This window comes from Dermacentor variabilis, chromosome 1, assembly GCF_050947875.1.
Source record: "Dermacentor variabilis isolate Ectoservices chromosome 1, ASM5094787v1, whole genome shotgun sequence".
NCBI lineage: Eukaryota > Metazoa > Arthropoda > Arachnida > Ixodida > Ixodidae > Dermacentor > Dermacentor variabilis.
This window is the reverse complement of record NC_134568.1, coordinates 65,971,623-65,999,362: the sequence shown is the minus strand read 5'-3', so window position 1 is coordinate 65,999,362 and position 27,740 is coordinate 65,971,623. Positions and strand designations below refer to the sequence as shown.

At 47.8% G+C, this 27,740-nt stretch overlaps 1 protein-coding gene across 4 annotated transcripts in view; it reads left to right on the top strand.

Moving 5' to 3' along the window:
* The first annotated feature begins 1,168 nt into the window (after positions 1–1,168).
* LOC142578869 (chitotriosidase-1-like) overlaps positions 1,169–27,740 on the top strand; it is an 84,601-nt gene continuing 58,029 nt past the window's right edge. For 2 of the 4 annotated variants that reach the window (XR_012827329.1, XM_075688541.1), the window contains exons 1-6: positions 1,170–1,542; positions 1,765–2,035; positions 2,116–2,233; positions 2,299–2,423; positions 17,987–18,116; positions 20,651–20,821. Coding sequence is in view for 3 of the 4 variants with exons in the window: in XM_075688541.1 (XP_075544656.1) it covers positions 1,515–1,542; positions 1,765–2,035; positions 2,116–2,233; positions 2,299–2,423; positions 17,987–18,116; positions 20,651–20,821 (843 nt within the window). In the remaining variant the exon portion in view is untranslated. Of the gene's footprint in view, positions 1,543–1,764; positions 2,036–2,115; positions 2,234–2,298; positions 2,424–17,986; positions 18,117–20,650; positions 20,822–27,740 lie in introns of all 4 variants that reach the window. The other 2 variants (XM_075688548.1, XM_075688527.1) reach the window with 2 other exon arrangements.

The window sequence follows — 27,740 nt, the reverse complement described above, 5'->3', positions numbered from 1 at the left end:
ATCAGGCCGCACTCCAGGCCTGTTTGTGCAATTTTCTCAACACGCGTTTTTTTTTTTTATTTTCCGGTGGAGAATTGCGCTGCACCGGGATTTGAATCACGGTCCTTTTGCACTGGAGACGGATACTCTACCGTCCCCGCAGGAGTTAAATTAAAAATTGGAGAATGGGGTTTTGCGTGACAAAACCACTTTCTGATTATGCACGCCTTAGTGGAGGACTCCGAAAATTTCGACCACCTGGGGTTCTTTAACGTGCACCAAATTCTAAGTACACGGGTGTTTTCGCATTTCGCCCCCATCGAAATGCGGCCGCCGTGGCCGGGGTCCGATCCCGCGACCTCGTGCTGAGCAGTCTAACACCACGACCACTGAGCAACCACGGCGGGTCCCGCAGGAGTTGTACGCCTCATTTAACCTACAGTGGTGCCCAATTTGATCAGTCAAGGTGGGCCAATCTGAGCTCGGTTATACCGCATGGATGGCACTCGGCTAGAGAACCTGGTATTTATGACCTGCACATGTGTGGCCACACATAATTGAGAATATATAATTTTCTTTTAGGAGGGTTTCCGTACAGTGATAAAATGAAGGAAAAGACATTAAAAAAAGAAAAAAAAAAGGAAAAAAAAGGAACATAACTTGTGATTTGAACTCGTGATCCTTCAATGTTGCCCGGAAAGTTAGCTCAGTCGGTTGGTTCGTCAAGCCAGCGGTTACTTTCAAGCGCCATAGCTCCTGCTCCGAGCCTCATACTTATGTGGAAAGGGGCTGGTGTTGTCCGCGACAGTCGATTTTTGCTATTCTGAATGGTTGGAAGGCATAATTTCTTGGAAAAATGGCCGCCAGAGGAGCAGCGTGAACTCGAGCGGCTTTAGAGACTAGGAAACCTGCCTTAAAATATTTAGAATTGAGGGGTAGTTTCGTTAACAAACTATAACACGGCAATCAGCACTCGAATATAATTATAACCCTAATAATAATTGTAAATATTCATCTCATTTATAGGATCTAAAGCGCGCGCTGTTTCTTGCCTCTGCGTGTAGTAGTTAAGAGAGCCAGTTTAAGGGCGGAGAAGAGGGAAGGAAAAGAAAGCAAACTTGCAGCGCCGTGGTTTTAAGGCGCAACCGTGGTAGAGAAACAGAAAGGCGATATAAGCATGCGTGGCCATGATACGCACACGACAAACTGCCTTACAATATTTAGACTTACTTCTATTTTTTTTCTTTATATCCCCTTCGCCTTAAACTAGTTTTCACTCCACTCCTCCCCCCAAAATAAATATTCAACATAGTATATAAAATAGTATCGAGCCACGGAGGAAGCCAACGCCTGTTGTCTATCGTGGTGGGGTTGCGGCTGGAGCTTAGAGCAACCCGAATCACACAAAACATCTTTGAAGGCCGCCGAAGAGCCTTCGATACGATAGTATTAGCAATAACTGCATGCAACTGTGAAGCGTGTCGCGCGAAAAGAAAAGGTTTGAGAGACTTCGCTCCCTTGCGATCTTCTTTGATATGACGCCCATGTCAAACAAGAACCAAGGTATGTTTTCATGCTTTTGATGGCTGTTTTGTTTGCATATTGTCCGTAACTGCACTTGAGCGGTTTTTCGAAACTACGTTGTTTGGGATAGGTGTTTCGGGCCATAGCCTTTTCACTGTTTTGTGGCGGGCTGCCTACTGCGAGCATAGACGCACGTTATGTCGGTGGAGTCAACGAAGCGGCGCAGACTAGTTTTATGGTACCCTGCCATGTCTCCTGCAGATATTTTGACCGTGTCTTACTACAGCTGGGATAAAGACAAGCTGAAGCCGGATGATCTTGATACAAGCTTGTGCACACACCTTATTTTGGGCTTCACTGAAGTCGAAAACAGCATCCTTAGCAAAGGGTCCACGGATGGGGACTCGTCCTATCAAGCTGTAGCGAATCTGAAAGCAAGTAATCCTTCATTGAAAGTCATGCTCTCAGTGGGAGGAGGGGCCAATTCGCGCTGTTTTCACGACATGGTGTCTGATCCTTCGAATGCCGACAGGTGAGTCATTGTGTTTTTTTATCTCAGTTATTCAGTGATGTCCTGAACTGTTTATATACACTTGCCTTCTAACTTGGCAGATTTGTCGCTTCTGTAGTGGAAACCCTACGGAGAAATAATGTAGATGGCATTGACATTGACTGGGAATTTCCTATGGATATTCGTAACGGCAAAGCCCACTTCACTAGGCTTTTACAGGTATGCTGATGTGTATAAACTCTTTGAGCTGAACGGGGGTGTTGATCATTGACATTCTGTTATAGAAATTGCGAACCACATTTGACAATGAGGCCATTGCTTCAGGACGACATAAACTAATTCTATCAGCAGCAGTTGCTGCACAGTCTGTCATCGTGAACTCCTCTTACAACGTTCAAGAGATTGAGAGGTAAGAAACAACTTTCTGTTCTTCCTAGCTGCTTCAGCCGACCTTGTTTAGCTATGTGTATACATTTAGCTGTAGACATATACCGTCTCTCATTCTTTCAACCAAGGCTTGTAGGAATTATAGGACCTTTAGTCTAATAATTCATTCATTGTCCTACGTTCCCTGATATGTGGGTCATAATACCGAAGCCGATGGCGATACATTTTCTAAGTATCGTTATACTTCTTAACATAATGGCAGAGTGCAGCTAATACATTTGAATGAAATTTTTTTCTGTGTATCACGTAACTCGGAGCATGCATTGCATTGCATTGAAAGAGAGAGAGTGAGAGAAAAATTTAAAAAAAGTACAGTTTGTGTCTGCCATTGCTGGCAACAGCCAGGAGGCCTTCACTTTTTTTGCAATAGGTTCTACATGAATTGTGGAATCTGTTGGTGACTTCTTAAAAACTGAGTCATAGTTTTGCACTGTGGATGTACTCATTTATTAAGAATTGCTTGATAAAGCACATATTGTATTTTACTGAAGCTATGCACCATAGAGCTCAGATCGGTTTAGTCATATCTTTAATAACCCATGCAGTGAGACTGAACTTACTGTATGGAGTTTCTCAGATATAGAAAACTGTAAGACTATATTTGCAGAATGAAATAATAGCAGTAGTCGTAATCAAACTTAATGAGAGGTACAGATTAAGGTACTACAAACCTACGCTCCAACATTCAATCATTGTGATGATGAACTAGATCAGTTTTACGAAGATGTTCAATTAAAGGTGAGAAAAGTGCAAACTCAATATACTGTATTAATGGGCGACTTCAATGCAAAAGTGGGGAAAATGCAGGCTGGTGAACAAGCAATTGGCAACTACAGCGTTGATCCTAGGAACGCTAGAGGAGAGATGCTGGTAAAATTCGCAGAAAGGAATAAGCTGTGAATAATGAACACCTTCTTTAAGGAAGCGTAGCAACAGAAAGTGGACCTGGAAAAGCCCTAATGGGGAAACAAGAAATGAAATTGATTTCATACTTTCTGCCGATCCCAGCATAGTGCAGGATGTAGAAGTGTTAGGTAGGGTAAAGTGCAGTGATCATAGGTTAGTGAGGGCTAGGATTCACCTCAATTTGAAGAAAGAAAGAGTAACATTGATCAAGAAGAAACAGGCCAACCTAGATGCAGTAAGGGTAAAAGCAGATCCATTCAGGCTGGTACTTGCAAACAAATATGCAGCCTTAAAACAGAGAGATGATGACATAGAGGTAATGAATGAAACTAGCTAAGCTGGCTTCAGAGGCAGCAGTTGAAATGGGAAGTAAGGCAGCCAGCAGGGAAGCTCTCCCAAGTAACAAAAGACCTTATAAAGCAATGACAAAAAATGACAGTGTCCAACTCAAGAGATAAGATAGAATTCGTGGAACTGTCAAAACTTAACAAGGAGAAAATAAGAGATGTTCGAAATTATAAAGTGAGAAAGACTGAGGAAGCCGTAAAAAATGGACGCAGCGTGAAATCAATGAGAAGGTAACTTGGCATAGGACAAATCAAGATGTATGCACTGAAAGATTAGCAGGGTAATATCATCGGGAATCTCGAAGATATAGTAAAAGCAGCAGAGGAATTCTATACTGACCTGTACAGTACCTAGAGGAGCCACGGTACCTCCATTCGAAACAGTAATGAACAGGTTGCAGAGGCTCCTTCCATGACTAGCGATGAGGTCAGAATGGCCTTACAAGACATGAAACGAGGAAGAGTGGCAGGAGAAAATGGAATAACAGTCGACTTAATCAAAGATGGAGGAGACATAATGCTTGGAAAACTGGCGGCTCTTTATATGAAGTGTCTTATCAATTTCAAGGGTTTCAGAGAACTAGACGAATGCAAATATTATACTAGTTGACAAAAATGGAGACATCAAAGAATTGAAAAACTATAGGCCCATTACCCAGTATTATATAAAATATTCAAGATAGTTTCCAATAAAGTAAGGGCAACACTGGACTTTTGGTAAACAAGCGAACAGGCTGGCTTCAGGAAGGGATACTCTACAATGGATCACATCCATGTCATTAATCAGGTAATTGAGAAATCTGTAGAGTACAGTCAGCTGCTTTATATGGATTTCATAGATTACGAAAAGACATTTGATTCAGTAGAGATACCAGCAGTCATAGAGACATTACATACTCAAGGATTACAAGCTGCTTACGTAAATATTGTCACAGTCTGTAATGTGGGAAGAAGAGGACGGTGATGGTGGCCTTGAAGACGACAAAGAAGACTTTAGGCTTTTGTTGCTGCTCTACGCTTATTGGCTCCGCCATTAAAAGCCATCTGTGAATAGCCGTACACTTCTTCCTTCCCATAACATCATTGGTGGAGTTGCTGGGTAATCACTTGCGCAAGACGGAGCTCCGCAGTGGACGCAACCTGGCTGCCATGTCATCCGAAGGAGAGTCTTCAACCATGGCCCCGTCATCCCCACCGACTTTCATCCTGGCCCAGCCTCGCGACCTTAGCATGTTTTCCAGGATTGACAACGTTAACATTGATGACTGGTTGCAGAATTACTAGCGGATCTGTGCACACAACAGGTGGGATAACATGCTTATGCTGGCTAATGTAATATTCTACCTAAAAAAACAGCACGGATTTGGTTCGAGACGCACGAAGAAAAGATTGCAAGTTGGGACCAGTGGAAACAGAAGCTTAGAGATTTGTTCGGCAAGCCTGTCGGTTGCCAACATGCTGCTAAGATGGATCTTGGGACCCGTGCACAACCGTCCACTGAATCTTGCGTAGCGTACATCCAGGACGTCCTCGCTCTTTGCCACAATGTGGATAATAATATGGCAGAGGCAGACAAGGTCAGCCATGTTTTAAAAGGCATTGCAAACGACGCGTTACACCTCTTGCTGTTAACAGCGCAAAACGTAGATAGGACACGAGACGAGAAGGCGACACCACAATCGCTGGCTTTCAGCAACGTTTATTTGAAAGAAAAACGGCTTCTTATATCATTGCCAAGACGTGTCGCAGTCACGTGATTGCACATCATGTGAAACACACACCTTTTTTTCACTCAATATAGCGGTTGTACATGCAAAAGCTCAAGTTCTTTTTTTGTTAGTAACAAGGACGGTGTGCTGACGCATTAGTCACGAAGTCTGGCAATCTCGGCTGCCTCAGTTATCTCCCGAACCAGCTGGTCATTGTGTTTTTTTAGCACTTCACAGCGTCTGAATTCTGCGGCACAAGCTTTAGAGGGGCAATCCCTGACATGGATACCTATAGATTCCTGTTAGCCTGCTCGACGCTAAGTTTATGTTCCTTTAGTCTTTCGTTTGTGCATCTTGAAGTTTGCCCTATATACTTTTTTCGACATTTCAAAGGTATTGAATACACCACGGCTTCTGTGCAATCCACAAAACGGCTCTGGTGATTTATCGTGCTCCCTTGCTTCTTTATCGGCTCTTCAGAATTGATGCATCAGCAGAGGTTTTTCAGTTTTTCCGGGGCAGTAAGCACTACATTAACTCCAGCTTTGTGCCCAATCTTTTTCAAGTGGTGAGATAAGTTGTGCACATATGGCAGAGCCACGGTCCTTCGCTTTTCTTTCATTTTTGGCTTCTCGCCACCTTGCTCGCCATGGACACGCTCGAGTTTTAGGTTCTTGCTCATTTGTTCCGCAACAGACACAACAGACAAAGAAGGTGCGACGGGTAACCAGCCCTAGTAAGGTGGTCAATCTGCCGACGAAAACTTTGTTCCTTCGCGTGGATGCACAATTTTTTAAGTGCATTTGTTAGACAAAGGTTTGCAATGGCTCTCTTCACCAGTTTTGAATGCGCTGATTGGAATGGCAGTGGTGCCTCATCGCCTCTGGGTTCATAGGCCCAGCAGACCTTCCCTCTGGAGAGCTCGAGTCTGAGATCAAGGAATCTCAAAGACCCTTGCGTGGGGACCTCATGGGTAACAGCAAACGGCTGAAGCGCATTACTAAAGCATGTTACTGCCTCTGAAACTGCGACATCTGAATTCGCGCCACAGCCATCACACAGAACTAAGTAATCGTCAACATAACAAAAGGCTTTCCAGACGCTTGTTCTGGTTAGGGCATTCTGAAGTAATCTATTTTTCTGGGCAAGATACAAATCACTAAGTGCTGGTGCAACACATGACCCTTTACAGACGCCGCGTTTCTGGAGATACGCATTCCCCTTCCACATAACATCAGTGGACTTCAAATATACAGAAAGGAGTTCCAGGAACCCACCAGTCGAAACCCCGCAGGCATTTTGAAAAGCGGCAGCACCGTGTGCATCTATACATTTTTCCATGTACTGCAATATCCCACTTGGGGGATCGAATAATGTAAATCTTTAACATCTACAGAGCATGCTGTAAAGCCAGTGCTAGAATTGTCTTTTAAAAACCTTATTACATCATCTGAGGATTTCACCTGGAAAGGATCATCAACAGTTAGTAGTTTTAGTTTTTCCTGCAAAAACAGGGCAATTGTTTTCTGCCATCTGCCCTTCTCAGACTTTTTCTTTCAAATAAACGTTGTTGAAAGTCAGCGCTTGTAGTGTCGTCTTCTCGTCTCGTGTCCCATCTACGTTTTGCACTGTTAACAGCAGGATGGAAAACCAACAAGCCCAAGCTGCTATTCTAGCGTTACACCTGCTTGTTTACAAGAATATAAAAATGGTCAATGAGATCATTAACGAATGTCGCCGCTTTGAAGACGCGAAGAGCCGCCGCTTAGTTCAACAGTTTACGCGTCTACCCAATGCCGCAGCTTCATTGACGTGCAAAGACATTTGTCTACCGCGTGAGCCCAACTCCTCCGAGAACGTCATACGTATCGTCCGCCGAGAAATCTAAGCTGCGTCTCCTGCCACGCCAGTGACGCAGTGCTTTGAAGATTCACGGCCGCTCGTGTCTCTCATTCAGTCAATCATTCGCCAAGAACTTGCCAATGTGGGTCTTCGTCCATCTGCTCCACCAACCATCGTGGCTTCGCTTCGTCTGCTGCCTCTGCCCCTGTTCACCGGAGCCCATACGGTCCATATCCGAGCTAGCGCAACCCGGCCCAATGCTGCACACATGACGATAGACCCATCTGCTTTTATTGTGGATATGTGGGCCACATCTCTCGCCACTGCCGAAGTTCCTGGCCAGTCCACTGTTGACCAAGCTTTCCCACCTACCGCCGCTCTTCACTGAATCCTCGCCCACCTGCACTCTCCACCGAGGTTGAAGACACACCTGACAACGCTCAAGCCACTGCGACTAGCCACTCCCCATCACCACACATTCGCTGCTCCCGTTCGCTCCAGCTGCGTCGCTCCTCGTCTCCAGCTTACCGTCACCGTTCTCCGACAGGAAACTGACTGGGGCAGCTCCTGGAGGTAATGCTGCTCTAGCACCCGGACCAGAAATTCATCTGCTGACCCTGCCTTCTGGACATGGACGTGGATGGTTTGCCTGTTACAGCACTCATCGACACTGGAGCGCAAATTTATATCATGAGTGCGGAGGTTTGAATGCGCTTGAAGAAAGTACTTGCTCCTGCTCCGACTTGGCTGCTCCAGGTCGCTGACAGTGGAACTCCGGCTGTGCTTGGAATGTGTACTGCACGTGTGAGTGTCGCCGGCTGCCATACGTTTGTTTTGTTTAGTGTGCTTGAACATTGCCCCTCACGATGGGATCCTTGGACTTGACTTTTTGATCGCCCATTCTGCTCTGATAGACTGTTCAGCCGGTGTAGTACAACTTGACCTACCCCTTCCCGTTGACCTTCCTGCCCAAGCTCCAACTCAGCTTTGTTCTGTGGATTTTATTCGCCTCCCGTCTCTAGCAGCAACCTGCACCACTGTTTCAGCCTGCCCACCTGTACCTGACGGAGACTATGTCCTTACTCCCCACGACTTCAGTCCTACTTTCTCACAATGTCTCCTTCCCACGCATCATCGTTTCTGTAGCGGACAATCAGACATGTCTTCCCATCCTAAATTTCGGACAGTGCCCACAAGTACTTCCTCGGAGCATGTCCCTTTCCATGTTGTCACGTTGCACGAATGCCACCTTTCTGCTCTATCTGTTGTGCCATCTTCGACCAGTGCTCATTCTGCGCCTTCTGCATCTGCCCCGCCCGACGACTTTACAAAGATGATTGCACCGGACCTCTCAACCCAACAAGCTGCAGAGCTTCGTGGCCTCCTTGAGTCGTACTCCAACATTTTCTACCTGAACAATCGCCCTTTGGGTCAAACTGCAGTTATGAAGCACTGTATAAATACTGGCGACGCAGCACCTGTTCGCCGACGCCCATGCCGGGTGTCTCCCTCTGAGCGACAAGTTATCCAGAGTGACGTTGACAAAACGCTTGCCAAAGGGATTATTCAACATGTTTCCAGCCCGTGGGCTTCCCCTGTTGTTCTCGTCAAAAAGAAGGATAACAGCTAACAGTTCTCTAAACACGATCACCAAGAAAGATATTGTTATGTGTAGAAAGACACAGACGAAAGAGGCTATTCACACTGGACTGGAGCCAGAGCGCCGCGCCGACATTCACTCGCGCCAAGGGCACAGACCCACTTCGGCGGCGTCGTTCTCGCGGCGCCTCTTCCCTTGAGCATCGCTCGATGATATCGTAATACTACCCCCCGGCGGCAAAAGCACCGTCACGGTGCTGTTAAATGTCCAAGGGGCGTGGAGAGTTGTAGGGTTTGAGGCGGGCAACGTGGACAATGTCACTAGTTGTCACAGCAGAGGACGTAGTGGGCGTGGCTAGAGCGATTTCGTAGGTGACATTGGTCACTCGGCGAAGCACGCGATACGGGCTCGTGTAGCAGGAAAGCTGTAGCAGGAAAGAGTTGTACGCAAAGTTGATGTAAGGTAGAGCCTGGTCCCAGTCACGGTGGTCGTCTGAAACGTATTTGGATAGCATGTCTGTAAGGGTGCGATTCAAACGCTCAGTGAGGCCGTTCGTTTGAGGGTGGTAGGAGGTGGTAAAGTTATGCTGTATTGAGCAGGCACGCATGATGTCGTCAATGACTTTGGCTAGGAACGTACGGCCACGGTCTGTGAGCAATTGACGCGGAGCACCATGAATCAAAATGATATCATGCAGGAGGAAGTCCGCAACATCAGTTGTGCAACTGTTCGGAAGAGCGTGGGTTACGGCGTAGCAGGTCGCATAGTCCGCCGCGACTGCAACCCACTTGTTTCCTGATGTAGATTCCGGAAATGGGCCGAGAAGGTCTAAGCCAACACGATGGAAGGGCTCGGCAGGGATGTCAAGCGGCTGCAGGTAACTAGCGGGGGGCTGGGAAGGCTTCTTGCGTCGTTAAAAAGTTCACAAGCGGCGACACAACGTCGTGCGGAACGGGCAAGGCCCGGCCCGAAAAAACGGCGACGTACCTGGTCATAGGTTCGAGATACGCCGAGGTGTCCTGCCATTGGTGCGTCGTGAAGCTCTTCTAGAAAGGTTGAGCGGAGGTGTTTAGGTATGACAAGTAGGAACTCAGAGCCGTCCGGATGAAGGTTACGACGGTACAGAATACCGTCGCGGAGGACGAAGAGGCATTGTGTGGCGTCGGCCGGCGAGTGTTCAAAATGGTCGATGAGTGCTCTGATGTAAGCATCATGACGTTGCTCGTCGGCGAAATGAAGCAGCTGCGACACAGAGAATATGCAAGCAGCACTGGTAATATTGGAGGAGTCAGGGTCGTCAACAGGGTAACGCAACAAGCTGTCAGCGTCTTGGTGCAGGCGGCCAGACTTGTAGACCACGGTATATGAAAATTCTTGTAGCCGCAAAGCCCATCGACCAAGCCGGCCTGTAGGATCTCTTAGCGATGAGAGCCAGCAGAAAGCATGATGGTCAGTGACTACGGAAAAAGGGCGACCGTAATGGTAAGGAAGGAACTTCGCAACCGCCCAGACTACAGCAAGGCATTCTCGTTCGGTAATGGAATAGTTGCGCTCCGATGGTGTGAGGAGGCGGCTCGCATAAGCAATAATGCGATCCTGGCCACGCTGACGCTGAGCTAAGACGGCACCTACGCCATGACCGCTGGCATCTTTACGCAATTCTGTAGGGGCATCAGGGTCGAAGTGGGCGAGAATGGGTTTTGAGGAGAGAAGAGTAACGAGACGAGAGAAGACAGCGGCTTCTGCAGTACCCCACGAGAATTGTACGCCTTTCTTCAAAAGATTAGTGAGGGGTCTAGCAATTGCTGCAAAATCTTGAATAAAACGACGAAAATACGAGCATAGCCCTACAAAACTTCGAACGTCTGCGGCTGTCTTGGGAACCGGAAAGTCTTGGACAGCACGAGTTTTGTCGGGATCAGGCTGTACTCCGGAAGCGTGAACGAGATGGCCCACAAAAGTAATTTGACGGTGGCCAAAACAACATTTGGACGAGTTAAGTTGCAGCTTCGCCTTTCGAAATACATCAAGTATAGTTGTTAGACGCTCAAGGTGAGTGTCGAACGTTGGCGAGAAGACGATGACGTCGTCGAGGCAGCAGAGAACATGTGGACCATTTGAAACCTTGGAGCAAGGAGTCCATCATACGCTCAATGGTGGCAGGAGCGTTGCATAATCCAAACGGCATTACTTTATATTGGTATAGGCCATCAGGTGTGATGAACGCGTGTTTTTCTCTGTCCATATCGTCAACAGCAATCTGCCAGTATCCAGAATGAAGATCAATATAAAAGAAATAGCTGGAACCGTGGAGGCAGTCAAGGGCGTCGTCTATACGTGGGAGCGGGGAGACGTCCTTCTTAGCAATGTTGTTCAGGTGACGGTAGTCTACACAGAAGTGCCATGTGCCGTCCTTCTTCTTAACCAATACCACAGATGATGCCCAGGGACTCGAAGAAGGCTCAATGATTTTTTATCTAGCATTTTGTTCACTTCACTTTGAATTGCTCGGCGTTCCGACGCAGAAACTCGATATGGTCGTCGGTGAATAGGCGTAGCATCGCCAGTAAGAATTAGATGCTTGATCGCAAGCGTCCGGCCTAAAGGGCGATCGTCGAAGTCGAAAATATCTCTGTAGGACGATAATACTTGGTAAAGGTCTTCAGCCTGCGCAGAAGACAGGTCCGTCGCAACGATTTTCTGTATCTTGGGATCGGCGGCCGAGGCTGGCACGATGGGCCTGCTAAGCTCGCAAGAAGCATTGGTCGATAAAGTTGCCACGTGATGGTCGCCGAGACAATCAACGTTGGCAAGGCAAATACCTTGCAGTAGAATTTGCTTTGCCAATCCAAAGTTCAAGATAGGCATGAAAGTGCGGTTCGCAGTAATAGTAAGTATACTGTGAGGCACGGTAACGTCATACTGTAGTGGAATGTTGTGCAGAGGAGTGACGAGGTACACGCCATCAGGGACTGGTGGGGATGACAAGAGTTCATTATAGGCTATTGATTTCGGTGGCAGGCGATTAAAGCCTGTGGGGTGTAGGCGGCACGGGGGTGCGTCAGAAGGTTCTGTGAGAATCGGCAACTCAAGGCGAAGGGTACTGGCAGAGCAGTCAATAAGAGCAGAATGCACGGAGAGAAAATCGAGGCCGAGAATGAGGTCGTGGGGGCATTGAGCAATCACGGTGAAGAGAACAGGAGTGTGGCGGCCGGCGATGCTAACACGTGCCGTACACATGCCGATGATAGACACAGTACCGCCATCCGCAACGCGGACGACGCGTGCCGACGCTGGGGTGAGGAGCTTGTTCAGTCGTCGTCGGAAGGCAGCACGCATAATAGAAAGATGTGCCCCTGTATCGATGAGTGCCGTGACAGGATAGCCATCATTGTCAACGTCAAGAAGGTTTTGGTTCGTGTTTAACCTGAGCAGAAGATTTGAGGGCAGTGTCGACAACGCAGCTTCACCTGCAGTGCCTAGTTTTCCGGCTGGGCCCGGGAGGCGAAGGCGGCGAAGAGAAGCGGCGGGGTTGGGGTGAACGAGACTGATGGTGTCGAGGTGAGGGCGAGTGGCTGTAGCGAAGGTTCGGAGCAGGGGCATCAGTGGCAGTGGGTTCATGGTGGGTGGCATAGGGAACAGAAGGTCCAAAGGTGCGGGAATAAGTGGCGGCGTATGTCCGAGGAGGCGGTGGCCATCGGTTGCGGCAGTGACGAGCGACGTGGCCAATGCGACAGCAGTGGAAGCAAATTGGTCTGTCGTCAGGGGTACGCCATTCGGACGGCTTGCGGCGAGATGTGGTAGAAAAGGACTGTCGGGGAAGAGGAGGGCCGGTCGAGAACTGGGGAACGCTGGGTTGAGATGTTGAACACACGGAGTTCAGACCCATGTTCTCAAATTCCTGTCTGACTACGCCCTGAATCATGGCAATCGGGGTTGCTGGCGGATCGGGAGGCGTCGTGGAGAAAGCTGGCAAACAGGGGGCCTCGAGCTCGTGGCGAACAATACGGGTGACGTCGTCACAGGTGGTGGCCTGACGCGGTCGACCCTCACATCTCGACGTAGCAGCGGTGTTGGGTAGTCACGTGATGTGGTGCGTGATACGGCGGCTCTTGGCTTGTTCAAGGCGACGGCATTCTTTAATGATGGCGTCGATTGTCGAGACGTTGCCTAAAACAAGCAAATTGAAAGCGTCGTCGGCTATGCTTTTTAAAACATGTGACACTTTATCTGATTCAGACATAGCATCGTCAGCTTTGTGGCATAGAGCCAAGACATCGAAGATGTATGAAACGTACGGCTCGGTAGATGTCTGAACACGAGACGCAAGAGCCTTTCTCGCGGCAACCTTGCGGCCAATGGGGTCGCCGAACAGTTCCCGTAGCTTTTCTTTGAAAGTGTCCCAACTGCTTATCTCGTCGTCATGCGTCTGGTACCACACGCGTGGGGTGCCGCCAAGATAAGACTACATTGGCGAGCATGATGGTTGGGTCCCACCTGTTATTAGCACTGGCATGTTCATATAGCTTGATGCATTCGTCAACATCCTGTCCCTCCAGGCCAGAGAACACACCAGGGTCGCGATGTTGGGCAACCGTGACGATTGGAGCAGTCGGACCAGCCGAAGCCGTTGCAGATGCGGGCTCGTCACCGGGAGGCATGGTGACAAGCTCGATGTACCGACCACTCCGGAGTTCCGTGGGGAGGTTGGGGATCGCTGACCTCCACCAGAATGTTACATGTAAAAAGACACAGACGAAAGAGGCGATTTACAGGCTATTTACACTGGACTGGAGCCAGAGCGCCAGGCCGACATTCACTCGCACCAAGGGCACAGACCCACTTCGTTGTCGTTCTCGCGGCGGCTCGTCCCTTGAGCATCGCTCGATGATATCGTAATAATATAAATATATATCCACTTCCCCGCATTGACGATGCTCTGGATTGTCTCCATGATGCCACTTATTTTTCATTGATAAACCTTTGCTCTGGATATTAGCAAATTTCCGTGGATGAACTAGACCATGAAAAGACCGCATTCGTCTCACCAAACGGCCTATATCAGTTCAGGGTAATGCCCTTTGGCTTGTGCAGTGCCCTGGCGACATTTGAACGGATGATGGAGATGCTGTTGCGTGGCTTGAAAAGGTCCATCTGTTTGTGCTACTTGGATGACGTCATCATATTCTCTTCAACTTCTGCGACCCATCTTGAAAGAAATTCATTTGTTTTTTCTGTTTTTCGTAGCCCTGGCTTGCAGCTCAATTCGTCCAAGTGCCACTTCGGTCACTGCCAAATAACCATGCTTGGACACCTCGTCGATTCGTCAGGCATTCGTGCCGACCCCACTAAAGTTCATGCTGTGCAGAATTTCCCTGTACCAACTTGTGCCAAAGACGTTCGCAGATTTATTGGCCTTTGCTCGTACTTCCGCAGGTTTGTGGAAAATTTTGCCCATATTGCCCATCCCCTGACTGACCTCCTCAAGGAAGACACTCCTTTCTGCTGGGGCTCTGAACAAGCGTCTGCTTTTTCACAGCTCATCATGCTGCTCACCACCCCTCCTGTTCTCGCCCATTTTGATGCTTCCACTCTGACTGAAATCCGCACTGACGCCAGTGGCTATGGCATCGATGCAATTTTAGCTCAACGCCAATGTGGGCACAACCGCATTATCGCCTACAACAGCTGCCTCCCCTTTCCAGCCGAGCGCAATTACTCGATTACCGAGTGCGAGTGTCTCGCCCTCATTTGCCATGTGGGCAAGTTCCGACCCTACATATATGGTCGACCATTTACAGTTACAACCGATCACCACGCCTTTTGTTGGCTTTCTTCCCTCAAGGATCCCTTTGGACGCCTAGGTCGCTGGGCCCTGCGGCTGCAGGAATACACATACACTGTGGTCTACAAGTCGGGTCGTCTACACCGGGACGCCGACTGCCTGTCTCGTCATCCCGTCAATGCACCGGACGGTTTAGTGGATGTCGCACCGATCTGCATTCTTTCACTCTCCTCCTTGAAAGACATTGGTGGTGAATAAAGACATGATGAATCGTTATGACACATTATCGAACGCCTGCTCTCCGATCCGTCTGACCCATCCCTTCACATGTTCGTGCTACAAAATGGCATCCTGTATCGCCGCAACATGCACCCCGACGGGCCCTAGCTCCTAGCCGTCATTCTGTCGCATCTTTAACAGATTGTACTTGAGCAACTGCAGGATGTTGCCACCACTGGACACCTTCGCATCACTCGGACCTATGACCGAATTCGGTGACGGTTGTTCTGGCCCCGTCTCAACCGCTCTGTCCAGTGCTGTGTTGCCCCGCGTGAGTCATGTCAACGCTGGAAAAGACCCGCTGTGCATCCTCCTGGTCTGCTGCAGTCTTTGGATATACCGACTGACCATTTTTCTTGCGTTGGCATTGATCTCGGACCATTCCCAATATCAAATGTTGTAAATAAATGGATTGCCGTCGCTACTGACTATACAACTCGCTATGCCATTACTAGAGCCCTACCGACCAGTTGCACTACAGACGTTGCTGACTTCTTGCTTCACTATGTTATCTTGCACCACGATGCACCTCGTCAGCTTCTCACCGATCGCGGCAGATACTTTCTTGCCAAAGTCATAGACGACTTACTTTGATCATGTGCTACTAAACACAAGCTTACTACCACTTACCATCCTCAAACTAACAGTCTTACCGAAAACCTGAACTGCACATTAACTAACATGCTAACAATGTATTGTTTCCTACGATCATCGCGACTGGGACACTGCTCTACCATTTGTCACGTTCGCTTACAGTTCCTCGCTCCATGACACAGCTGGCTACTCACCTATCTCCTCTTCAGCCGGGAGCCAACTTTGCTTTTCGAGACTCTCCTTTCGACCACACTCGACTTGCCATACTCGGGATGTCTTAGCCACAGCGACCCAAGCACGCCAAATTGCCCGCATTCGTCTTTCTGCTTCACAGACACGCCAGAAGTGCTGTTACGACCAGCGCCATCACGACCTGGAGTACGAACCAGGTGCTCTTGTGCTAGCTTGGTCTCCAACTCGGCGTGTTGGTCTTTCTGAGAAACTCCTCTTGTGTTACTACAGCCCTTACCGCATCCTTCGTCAGGTGACCCCTGTCACATATGAAGTGTCCACTAGAGGGAACCGTGCTTTCACCTTTCTCTGACATCATCCACGTCAGCCATCTCAAACCGTACCTTTCTCGGACCGAGGAGTCGCACCAATAAGGTGCTTTTTCCTACGGGGGTGATGTCACAGTCTGTAATGTGGGAAGAAGAGGATGCTGATGGTGGCCTTGAAGACGACGAAGAAGACTAGGTATTTGTCGCTGCTCTACGCTTGTTGGCTCCACCATTAAAAGCCATCTGTGGATAGCCGTATGCTTCTTCCTTCCGGTAACAATATCTTGGAAAATATCTAAAGAGATTCCCCAGCTACCTTAATTCTACACAAGAAAAGTAGGAAGATACTTATAAAGAAAGGGGTCAGACAAGGAGACACAATGTCTCCAATGCTATTCACTGCATGCTTCGAAGAAGTAAGTATTCAAGCTATTAAACTGGGAAGGCTTAGGAGTAAGGACCAATGGCGAATATCTCAGCAACTTTCGGTTTGCAGATGACATTGGTCCTGTTCAGCAACACTGGAGATGAGTTACAACAAATGATTGAGGACCTTAACAGATAAACTGTAAGAGTGGAGTTGATGATTAATATGCAGAAGACAAAGATAATGATGAATAGCTGGGCAAGGAAACGAGAATTCAGGATCGCCAGCCAACTTCTAGAGTCTGTGAAGGACTAGGTTAACCTAGGTCAATTACTCGCAGGGAACCCGGATCATGAAAATGAAATTCACAGAAGAATAAAAATGGGTTGGAGCGCATACGGCAGACATTGTCAGCTCCTGACTGGAAGTTTACCTTTATCATTGAAAAGGAAGGTTTACAATTAGTGCATTTTACGGGTGCTGACATATGGGGCAGAAACTTGGAAACTGACAAAGCTTGAGAATAAGTTAAAGACCCCGCAAAGAGCGATGAAACGAAGAATGGTAGGCATAATGTTAAGAGACAGAAATAGAGTGGTTTGGATCGGAGAGCACGGAGAGCAAACAGGTATAGCTCATATTCTAATTGACATCAAGAGAAGAAATGGAACTGGGCAGGTCATGTAATGCGCAGGTTAGATAACTAGTGGGCCATTAGGGTCACAGAATGGGTGCCAAGAGAAGGGAAGTGCAGCCGAGGATGGCAGAAGACTAGGTTAGGTTGGGCAATGAAATTAGAAAATTCGCGGGCGCTAGTTGGAATTGGTTGGCACAGGACACAGGAAATGGGCCTTCGTCCTGCAGTGGACATAAAATAGGCTGATGATGATGATGAAAAGAGCACAAAGTGTAATTGGAGTGATGGTGAGAAATTACAGAAATGAAAGTTGATGAGGAAGATATCATTGCAAACATGCATTGAACTTGCTGACAAACTTATGACAAATTATTTGCCATAAGTTTATATTTGAAATATAAACAGGTGTATTTTTTTGTTAACGCTTTCATATCTGTCACTGCTTTTTGTTTCTTTCTTTTTTGCACTGTTGTCTTTTGTAATAGTTTTGTCATAGAAAGCACTTGTGAATATCTGTTTACTGATTATTTGAAACAAAATGGTCATGTGTTGCTGATTCTGCAACAGGAGAGAACTGATCTTCCAACCTTCTCAATTACCCCCCCCCCTTCCAAAAAAAAAAAAGCATAGCAAGGACATGCTGTACTAAAATTTTCTTTCCAATTTTATAACACCTGTATATTTAAGAAAGTAAGTTAATAAAATAATATATTGTTGCGGCTTGCTAGCTGGCCTAACGCATAGGTAAAATTTAACTTTGTAAGTTATTGGTTCGCACATGCATTGCTGCTTAAAATTGCTTTTGTGGTAGAGCTTTTTTTGTACTCAGCGTCTGTTGAATGGCATTTACATCTTGGACTTCACACTCTTTTAGTGTTAGGACATGCCGTCACATCATCTTGTGCAAGTTAAAATGTGCATAGTGTGCTGCAAATTTTTTCTCTCTGATTTACTTTCAGATATGTGGATTTCATAAACCTCATGACATATGACCTACATCTTTTCAAGTGGTATTATCCCTTCTCTGGGCACAACAGTCCTCTCCATGGAAGAAGGAAAGAGATTGGTTACTTTGCTACACTGAATATGGTTATTAATTTTCCCTAATTTCTTTGCTTTGAGATGCTTATTTAATCTAAGGGCTTGCTTTTCTGAAAATTATAACAAAGGAATGTTTTTTTAATGTCATCCCTTCCCTTTCTTTTTTTCGCACGTCCCATGTCATGTTTTTTGACTGGTGGAATTGCACAAGATCTTGCTTGAAGGCCAAAAAACCGTTGAAATGTGAAAACTTTTCTTGGAACATGAGGAATAAACAGCGTTAAAGAATTAAACCATTTGTTAGGTTTAAAGGGACACTAAAGTCTAATATTAAGTCAAGCTAAAGGGATAGATGTGCTTGGGAATGTCTAAGGTGTCAATATCTAAGGTCTAGCCAGTGGAGCAACTGTGCATGTGCCGTCATTTGTGCAAGCGAATAGACAACTTGGAACACTGAGCATGTGTGCCAATGGGTATGTAAACATTTTTGGCCAATCTCTGTTTGCGAGTATGTGCCAATCGGTGCCTGAATAGACAAGCAGAAAAAGAGGCAACACGATCAGCCAAGTGTGGAGAAAGAAGTGAAGGGATATTTATGACCGGAATGAAAATGTAACCAAAACATTACTTATTGTTTTGTTTCGGAGTGAAACTGAAATATTTTTTACCAGTTTTCGATTCAAGGAGAAAGTTGATAATCTGAAACAACCGACATTAGGCATGTCAGCACTAGCCCATATCTCAGGAGTTTGCATTAGCACGTATTTCAGGTAGCGATAGTGCAAGCAATAGCCGGTCGAGCGCTCCACTAATTTATTTATTTAGCATACCCTCAGGGCCATTATGGCATTATAGAGGGGAGTGGATACAAGCAAAACGGTTAAATTCAACAAACAGGAGTTACTAATGCAGAAAATATATTTATGTATATACAAGAACATTTAACAAATGGCACCTAGATATACAGTGTTAGCTATGGCGTTTGTGAGTACAGGTTGAACAATGTAAAGAAAATGTAAGCGTGCCGCTTGGTGCACTAGCAAATCTGCATCCTAGCAAAACCTAGAGCTTGCGCGCTAAAGAACTAATTGTTTCGTTTTCTACTGGTACAATGCTTTGTTATCGAAGCTTTACCAATCATTTATGTTCGTTTTATCGGAACAGCGGTCTCATATTTCGGCGAGTACAATCGATGATGTGCTGCTTCTGATATCATGCTCAGTGCCTTGACTCAACCATGATCTGAGAATACATAATTAACTTATTCAGAAAAATAATACCATGTTTTGATCGCTACTTTACTTCGAAAATGTTTGCATGCGCACCAAAACCATTATGAACCGTTACGGATCTTTTTCTTTTTTTTTCGTTCTGGAGCAGAACTGGAACACAACTTTTTTCAGTGGAACGAAACTAAAACCAGAATGAAAAACATTTCATTCTGACACCCTGCCAGTGGCCCACATTGTGTATTCGGGCATATGGCCAGTGGACATACCCAGTGGCTAGACTGGTATATTTGGCAAGGCAGCAGCCAGTAACCAGCACCCTTAAAGTTGGGGGAAGAGGCAAAGAAAGCTTTGCTTTAAAATTTATCATGGTTGGGGGCCACATGTGGGGCCAAAACCTTTCTGGAGCTGTCGTGGAACTTCCTCCACATTTCAGACTTCTGCAGAACTAATTTGTTCAACATTCATAACCTATTACGGAAGTAATGCTTATGACCGAGGTAGCCCCTAAGGGAGAAACAATACATTAGAATTCTGTGACTGCTTATAATTGGGATGCTCCTTTAAAAACAAGCCTTTTGTTTATTATGTGTATGTGTTTTATTGATGGCATTGACACCTTTTCACACTGCCCTGCATCTATGTACTTGAACATGACTCAAAGGGATACTAAATATCTTCACTAAATCAATTCAATTGAGACTGGCTGAGTATTTTTTCAAAGCATTATATTCATTCACTTGGCCGAAAAAGGCGGATTATTACTGGAGAAAATGAAGGCCAAGCATCCCTCACTTGAATTTTGTGCTGTAATCTAAGTGGCAATCTGACCTTATGGTGCAGAAAACGTCCTCGAAACTTGCTATGCTTACTTCTTGGTTGTTTTAGCATGCAGCCTAGACCTTCCTTACAGATGAACAATTAACTAAACCCGTGTAAATGCAGCCAAAATTCATGGTCACAGCAAGCTGGTGTCAAAACTTCATGGTGCTGTTGCAACCCGTCTCATTTTTGTGTCTTCCCTGGTTTGCCAAGTCTCGTCTCACGAGGAAAGTGGCTGTAGTGTAATTAAAGCATTGTAATTTACAAATGCAGCTTAACTTAATAATTTTTAGTCTTCTGCATTTTTGGTGCAGAAAAAAAATCCATATTGTAGTAAAACACCTGCCCTGATGGAAGACTGGTTTGAGTAAAGAAATACCTTGAGCTGAATTTGTAATTTGTTCACTATATTATGTACTTCAAAAAAATCTTGCTCAATTCCTGACACTTGGTTGTTGCTTTTTTTTTTCAATCTGTATTCACGAGGCGTGCACAAAAAGTTTGAGTTTCCTCTGTTTTCTTGCTACTTAGGCATCTTCAGCTAAATTTTGGGTCTCCAAAGGGATGCCAAAGTCAAAGATAGTGGTTGGCATACCGACATATGGCTTGGTCTGGAGACTTGGTCATAAAGCCTGGCATGGTGTTTCCTGCCTCACCCTTGGGAAAGCTGCCGAAGGAGGTGGATACATTACCTATCCCGAGGTAGGCGTTAATCTTGTTTTGCTAAAACTTTCAATTGTAGAGGGGGCATATTGTGAGAAAGTATCCTTTGAAGACATATTCAGGGACTGCAAGTTAGTTTTTCTCATTCCTGTGATGATGGGTGTTGACCATCATATGTCAAGTCAACTGTTCTTCATGAGAACCCTCTTCATTATAAGCGCATCATTGAAGAACTAAATTACGTTAAATAAAATGTGTGCGCCCACTCCTCATGTAAAACCCCTCTTGTGGGCTTTTGAGGTATTGGAAATAAATAGGCAACAGAGCCAGAACCATGAAATGCGGTTGCTCTAATACTAAATTTATTGTTCAAAGCATGAACATGTAATATAACTGGATGTACATAAAGTATAAAATGTTTAATGTAAGTGCAACTCTACATGTTCCTTTTGACTATTGCCACGTGGTCGTGACGTCAAAGAACACAGTAGCAATACTGTGAAAGGCAAACTAGCTTTTATTGGGTGAACCTGTGCCCACAAAACAGGCTACACTTAAAGCACAACGAGAGCGGTGAACACAGTCGGCGATCGTCGAAAACCTGATCAACGGGTCAAGCGCGTCGGCTTTTATACATCAATCGTTGAATGTTCCAGACTAATCCCTGGGACCCGCGCGCCTTCCACAAAGTTCTACATTATTCGCGTCATGCACACATGCAATCGGATTACACAAGTTTCGGTCACAGACAGTGGATGGAACCAACGATAACATTCCAGAAACTTCCCACACATGCAAGTGCGTCCTGCGTTGTGCGATAACATTTGTTAGGCGGTGAAACGTGTCGCCCGATAAAGACAAGTACACGTGTCAATACCCCCCTCTTAAAAAGCATCGACCCGATGCTGCAAACAAACGAAATTAATAAATAAAAGCACTCGTAGCAAAGAAAACAAAAATAAGGAAGTTCGTCAGCGTGCGTAAAAGGGCTTCAGACGCACTACGTGGACCACTTCAGATCGTGCCCGGCGCCGCTGTGACTGCCAAATGCCGTCTGGCACGTCCTCATAGTCCAGTTCGCCAACACGTCGGATGATCTTGTAGGGTCCGAAATAACGTCGCAATAGTTTCTCACTGAGTCCTCGTTGACGTATTGGGGACCAAACCCAAACACGGTCACCGGGCTGGCACTCGAAGTGTCGTCGGAGGTTGTAGTGTTGGCAGTCGGTATGCTGCTGGTTCTTGATCCGTAGGCGGGCGAGCTGTCGGGCTTCTTCGGCGCGCTGGAGATAAGTAGCGACGCCAAGATTTTCCTCATCACTGACGTGCGGTAGCATGGCGTCGAGCGTCGTCATGGGGTTTCTGCTGTAAACCAGCTTAAACGGCGTGATCTGTGTTGTTTCTTGCACCGCCGTGTTGTAAGCGAAGGTTACGTACGGCAGGACGGCATCCCAGGTCTTGTATTCGACATCGACGTACATTGCTAGCATGTCGGCGAGGGTTTTATTCAGGCGCTCCATAAGGCCATTCGTCTGTGGGTGGTAGGCAGTTTTCCTCCTGTGCCTTGTCTGACTGTACTGAAGAATGGCTTGGGTGAGCTCCGCTGTAAAGGCTGTTCCTCTGTCGGTGATGAGGACTTCTGGGGCGCCATGTTGCAGCAGAATGCTTTCGACGAAAAATTTTGACACTTCGGCTGCGCTGCCTTTCGGCAGAGCTTTAGTTTCAGCGAAGCAGGTGAGGTAGTTCGTTGCCACGATGATCCACTTATTTCCGGACGTTGACGTCGGAAATGGTCCCAACAAGCCCATCCCGATCTGCTGAAAAGGTCGGCAAGGAGGCTTGATCGGCTGTAGTAATCCGGCTGGCCTTGTGGGTGGTGTCTTGCGTCGCTGACAGTCTCGGCATGTCCTGACATAACGGGCAACGTCGGCAGTTAGGCGCGGCCAGTAATACCTTTCTTGTATCCTCGATAGCGTCTGGGAGAAGCCGAGGTGCCCGGCGGTCGGATCGTCATGTAGGGCGCGCAGTACCTCTGGACGCAGCGCCGACGGAACAACAAGAAGGTAGTTGGCGCGGACTGGTGAGAAATTCTTCACGAGTAGATTGTTTTGAAGCGTGAGTGAAGATAATCCGCACTTAAATGCCCTGGGGACAACGTCGGTGTGCCCTTCCAAATAGTCGATGAGGCCTTTTAGCTCTGGGTCTGCCCGATGCTGTTCAGCGAAGTCTTCCGCGCTTATCATTCCAAGGGAGGCGTCGTCATTCTCGTCATCTTGCGGCGGCGGGTCAATGGGGGCGCGTGATAGGCAATCGGCATCGGAAAGTTTTCGTCCGGACTTGTAGGTTACAGTGATGTCGTATTGTAGTCTGAGGCTCCACCGCGCCAGTCGTCCTGAAGGATCCTTTATATTCGCTAGCCAACACAAGGCGTGATGGTCGCTGACGGCTTTGAATGGCCTGCCATATAGATAAGGGCAGAATTTAGCTGTAGCCCAAACGATGGCGAGGCATTCCTTTTCATTCGTAGAATAGTTGCCTTTCGCTTTTGACAGCGACCGGCTAGCTTAAGCTATCACCTCTTCGACTCTGTTTCTCCTCTGGACTAGAACGGCACCGAGGCCTAGGCTACTGGCGTCAGTATGGATTTCTGTGTCGGCGTACTCGTCGAAGTGCGCAAGTACTGGCGGCGACTGCATGCGTCGTTTGAGTTCTTGAAATGCGTCGGCTTGTGGCGTTTCCCACTTGAACTCAACATCACATTTAGTTAAATGTGTCAACGGCTCAGTGATGCGTGAAAAGTCCTTGACAAAGCGCCTGTAGTAGGCACACATGCCAAGGAATCTACGCGCTGCCTTCTTGTCGATGGGTTGCGGGAACTGTGTGATGGCAGCTATCTTTCGTGGGTCTGGACGGACACCAGATTTGCTTATTATGTGGCCTAGGAACAGAAGCTCATCATAAGCGAAGCGGCATTTTTCCGGCTTCAGAGTAAGCCCTGATGACTTGATGGCCTCTAGTACTGTCGCAAGCCGCCTGAGGTGATCGTCGAAATTTCCGGCGAGGACGACGACGTCATCCAAGTAAACGAGACAGGTCTGCCACTTCAATCCTGCTAAAACCGTGTCCATCACGCGCTGGAACGTTGTAGGCGCCGAGCACAGTCCGAATGGCATAACCTTGAACTTGTAGAGGCCGTCTGGGGTGATGAAGGCCGTCTTTTCGCGGTCTCTTTCGTCGACTTCTATTTGCCAATAGCCAGACTTGAGGTCCATTGCCGAGAAGTATTTAGCGTTGCAGAGCCGATCCAATGTGTCGTCTATTCGTGGGAGGGAGCATACGTCCTTCATGATCTTGTTCAGACGACGATAACTGACGCAGAAACGTAGGGTTCAGTCCTTTTTCTTCACCAAGACTACAGGAGATGCCCATGGGCTTTTGGACGGCTGGATGATGTCGTCGCACAGCATTTCGTCAACTTGGTGCCTTATAGCCTCACGTTCTCGTGTAGAAACTCGATAAGGGCTCTGGCGGAGTGGTCAAGCACACTCTTCGGTTATTATGCGATGCTTTGCGAGTGGCATTTGTCAAATCGTTGATGACGTCGAAAAGCACTCTTTGTATCGTCGAATAAACTTCTCAGCTGTTGTTACTTAATCATGGGGAGACTTGGATTTATGTCGAAGTCTGGTTCGGGAACTACGGTCGGGATACATGCGGAAGAATCCGAGAGGACAAACGCATTGCTTGTTTCCAGGATTTCCTCGATGTATGCGATAGTCGTGCCCTTGTTAATGTGCTTGATCTCCTGGCTGAAGTTTGTCTGCAACACTTTCGTGTTTCCTCCGTGCAGTCGAGCGATTCCTCTAGCGACGCAAATTTCACAGTCGAGCAGTAGACGTTGGTCGCCTTGGATGACGCCTTCTACGTCAGCGGGTATTTCTGTGCCGACCGAAATAACAATGCTCGAGCGGGCGGGATGCTCACTTGATCTTCGAGCACACTCAAGGTGTGGTGACTACGAGAGCTCTCCGGCGGTATCGCTTGATCTTCCGACAGCGTTATCGATTTTGACTTCAGGTCTATGATTGCGCTGTGTTGGTTCAGGAAGTCCATGCTGAGAATGATGTCTGTTGGAGGATAATGAAGGTGGCAGGGTAAGTCCGGTCATGAATGGTAATTCTTGCCGTGCAGATTCCAGTCGGCGTAATGAGGTGTCCTCCAGCGGTTCGAATTTGAGGGCCTTCCCATGCAGTTGTAACTTTCTTCAACTGGGCGGCGATGTGTCCACTCATTACGGAGTAATCGGCCCCTGTGTTCACTAAGGTGGTAACTGCGTGGCCATCGAGAAGCACGTCGAGGTCGGTGGTTCTTTGTCTTGCATTACAGTTCGGTCTTGGCGTCGGATCACGACTGCGTCGCGTTGACCTGTGGCTGGTACGTGACGTCGTCAGGTCGTCTTTCGTTGTCGCATTCTTTGCTTCCAGACTTCGTCGGGACGGTGGCGTGTCGTTATGTCGTCGAGGTAGTTTCTTCGGCGTCTTTGTCGGCGGTGGAGGATCTTCGTCACTTCGACGAACAGCAGCCGCACCTCCATCGGTTGCTGCTTTTAGTTTTCCGGATATGGGCTAGCTGACTGGCCCCGGGCTGGGCCAGTGTATGGTCGGCACTGCGGCGACAGGTAGCGGCCTGGTGATGGCGAACGTGACGGTCGTCGGGAGCTCCACTGAGTAGCGGCGTGGTAGTCGGCGATATCGCGAGGGCATTCACCTTGCTGCGGGGGCGGAGCGTTGACGGCGAAACTTCGCAGTTCGATCTCCCGGTATGGGCGTCGTCGGTAGACATGACCCTCTTCTCCATAGTGGTAGCACAGCGGGCGGTGGTCAGGAGCGCGCCAAATGTCTGTCTTACTCGGGTAGCTGCGCTGGGCGACAGGTGGGCGTGCTGGTGACGGCGGCGGCAGCGGTCAACGGAATTGCGCCGTTACGGGGCCCTGGCGCGGTCGTGGAGGGGGACCTTGACGGCGGGCGGCGGCGGCGTAGGTCATCGCTTGCGGCTGAGGCTGCAGCGATTCAGGGGCTACTCCGAGTTGTTGGAGCTGCTCACGTACGGCGTCGGCAATCGAAGCTACTTGAGGCTGTGATGATGGGAACAGCTTCTGTAGCTCCTCCTCCACGACCGCTCGGATAGTCTCACGTAGGCTGTCGGTGGCCAGTGACTGAACTCCGGCGTAGTTTGTCGAGTTCGTGCGGCGGTCGAATTGCCGGTTTCACATCTCAAATGTCTTCTCGTTGCTGGTGGCCTCGCGAAGAAACTTGTCGACGGTCTTCGGTGGGCTTCGTACCATTCCGGCAAAAAGTTCCTCCTTCACACCACGCATGAGTAGGCAGACTTTCTTCTCCTCGGCCATTTCAGGGTCGGCGTGGCGGAATAGACGGCCCATTTCTTCCGTGAAGATCGCGGTTGTCTCATTAGGTAGCTGCACCCGGGTTTCTAATAGCGCTTGGGCTCGTTCTCGGCGCACGACGCTTGCAAATGTCTGCAGAAAGCCGCTTCGGAACAGTTCCCAGGTTGTTAAGGTGGCTTCTCGGTTCTCGAACGACGTCCTGGCCGCGTCTTCAAATGCGAAGAAGACATGTCGCAGTTTTTCGTCGCTGTTCCAGTTGTTAAATGTAGCGACTCTCTCATACGTCTCAAGCCAGCTTTCTGGGTCCTCGAACGTTGAACCGCGGAACGTCGGAGGCTCCCTGGGCTGCTGCAACACGACGGGTGACGCTGGGGCTGCCATTGGGGTGGGCTTGGTGGCTATCTTCCTTGTCGTCTCAGGCAAAAGTTCGTGCTTCGGGGGCAGTCCTTGCAGCCTGCGGCTACCTCGCTGGTTCTTGGCGACGTTGGTGTTGTCTTCCGCGTGAGGGCTTAAGTCACGGCTTTGTGGGGGCGTCTGGTACATGAACGCAAAGCACCTTCACCTGATGCCAATGCAAAACTAGCTTTTATTGAGCGAACCTGTGCCCACAAAACAGGCTACACTTAAAGCACAACGAGAGCGGCGAACACAGTTGGCGATCGTCGAAAACCTGATCAACGGGTCAAGCGCGTCGGCTTTTATACATCAATCGTCGAATGTTCCAGACTAATCCCTGGGACCCACGCGCCTTCCACAAAGTTCTACGTTATTCGCGTCTTGCACACATGCAATTGGATTACACAAGTTTCGGTCACAGACAGTGGATGGAACCAACGATAACATTCCAGAAACTTCCCACACATGCAAGCGTGTCCTGCACTGTGTGATAACATTTGTTAGGCAGTGAAACGTGTTGCCCGATAAAGACAAGTACACGTGTCACTATCAAACGATTACAAAAGAAAAAAAGAAATTAGAGTTTTTTTTCTATGCCACAGCAGCATCAGAAACAGCTCTGAATGGCCGCCAGTGCAGTCATTAGTTTCTCAGTACTCTTACTATGACTGGACATGGCATGTGCACGTGTGTATAACTAAAGAACATGTACCGTGTTCTGTAAGTGGCCGTTTTGCAGCGCATATTAGACTTGTGCCTCATGCATGCTCCTCAAAGCATGTCTCAATCATAATCTCTGATGTGAACTGAGTTAGGCCTAGCCTGCCTACACACAGATGGCTTGAATTCAAATCTGACTTCTGCTAGCTACCTAGTGCCTAATGGCAATTATGATGTGGCTGTGCTGCATGTCACAGTTTATTTTTTGTAGTGGGATTGGGGCAGTTTTTCAGGAGATGTATGGTCATGTACATACAGTCCGGAGTATTGGTTAAAATTCAGGAGTCTCCCGGACAAATCGGGAGAGTTGGCAGGCATTGTAATGTCTAAGCATGCCACTGTATTTGTACATCATTCAGGGGAAAAGGTTTGTGCTAGTATAATGACCAGCAGCTGAAACGGTGATATTGTCACGTTGTAGTGACGGTGAAGAACGAC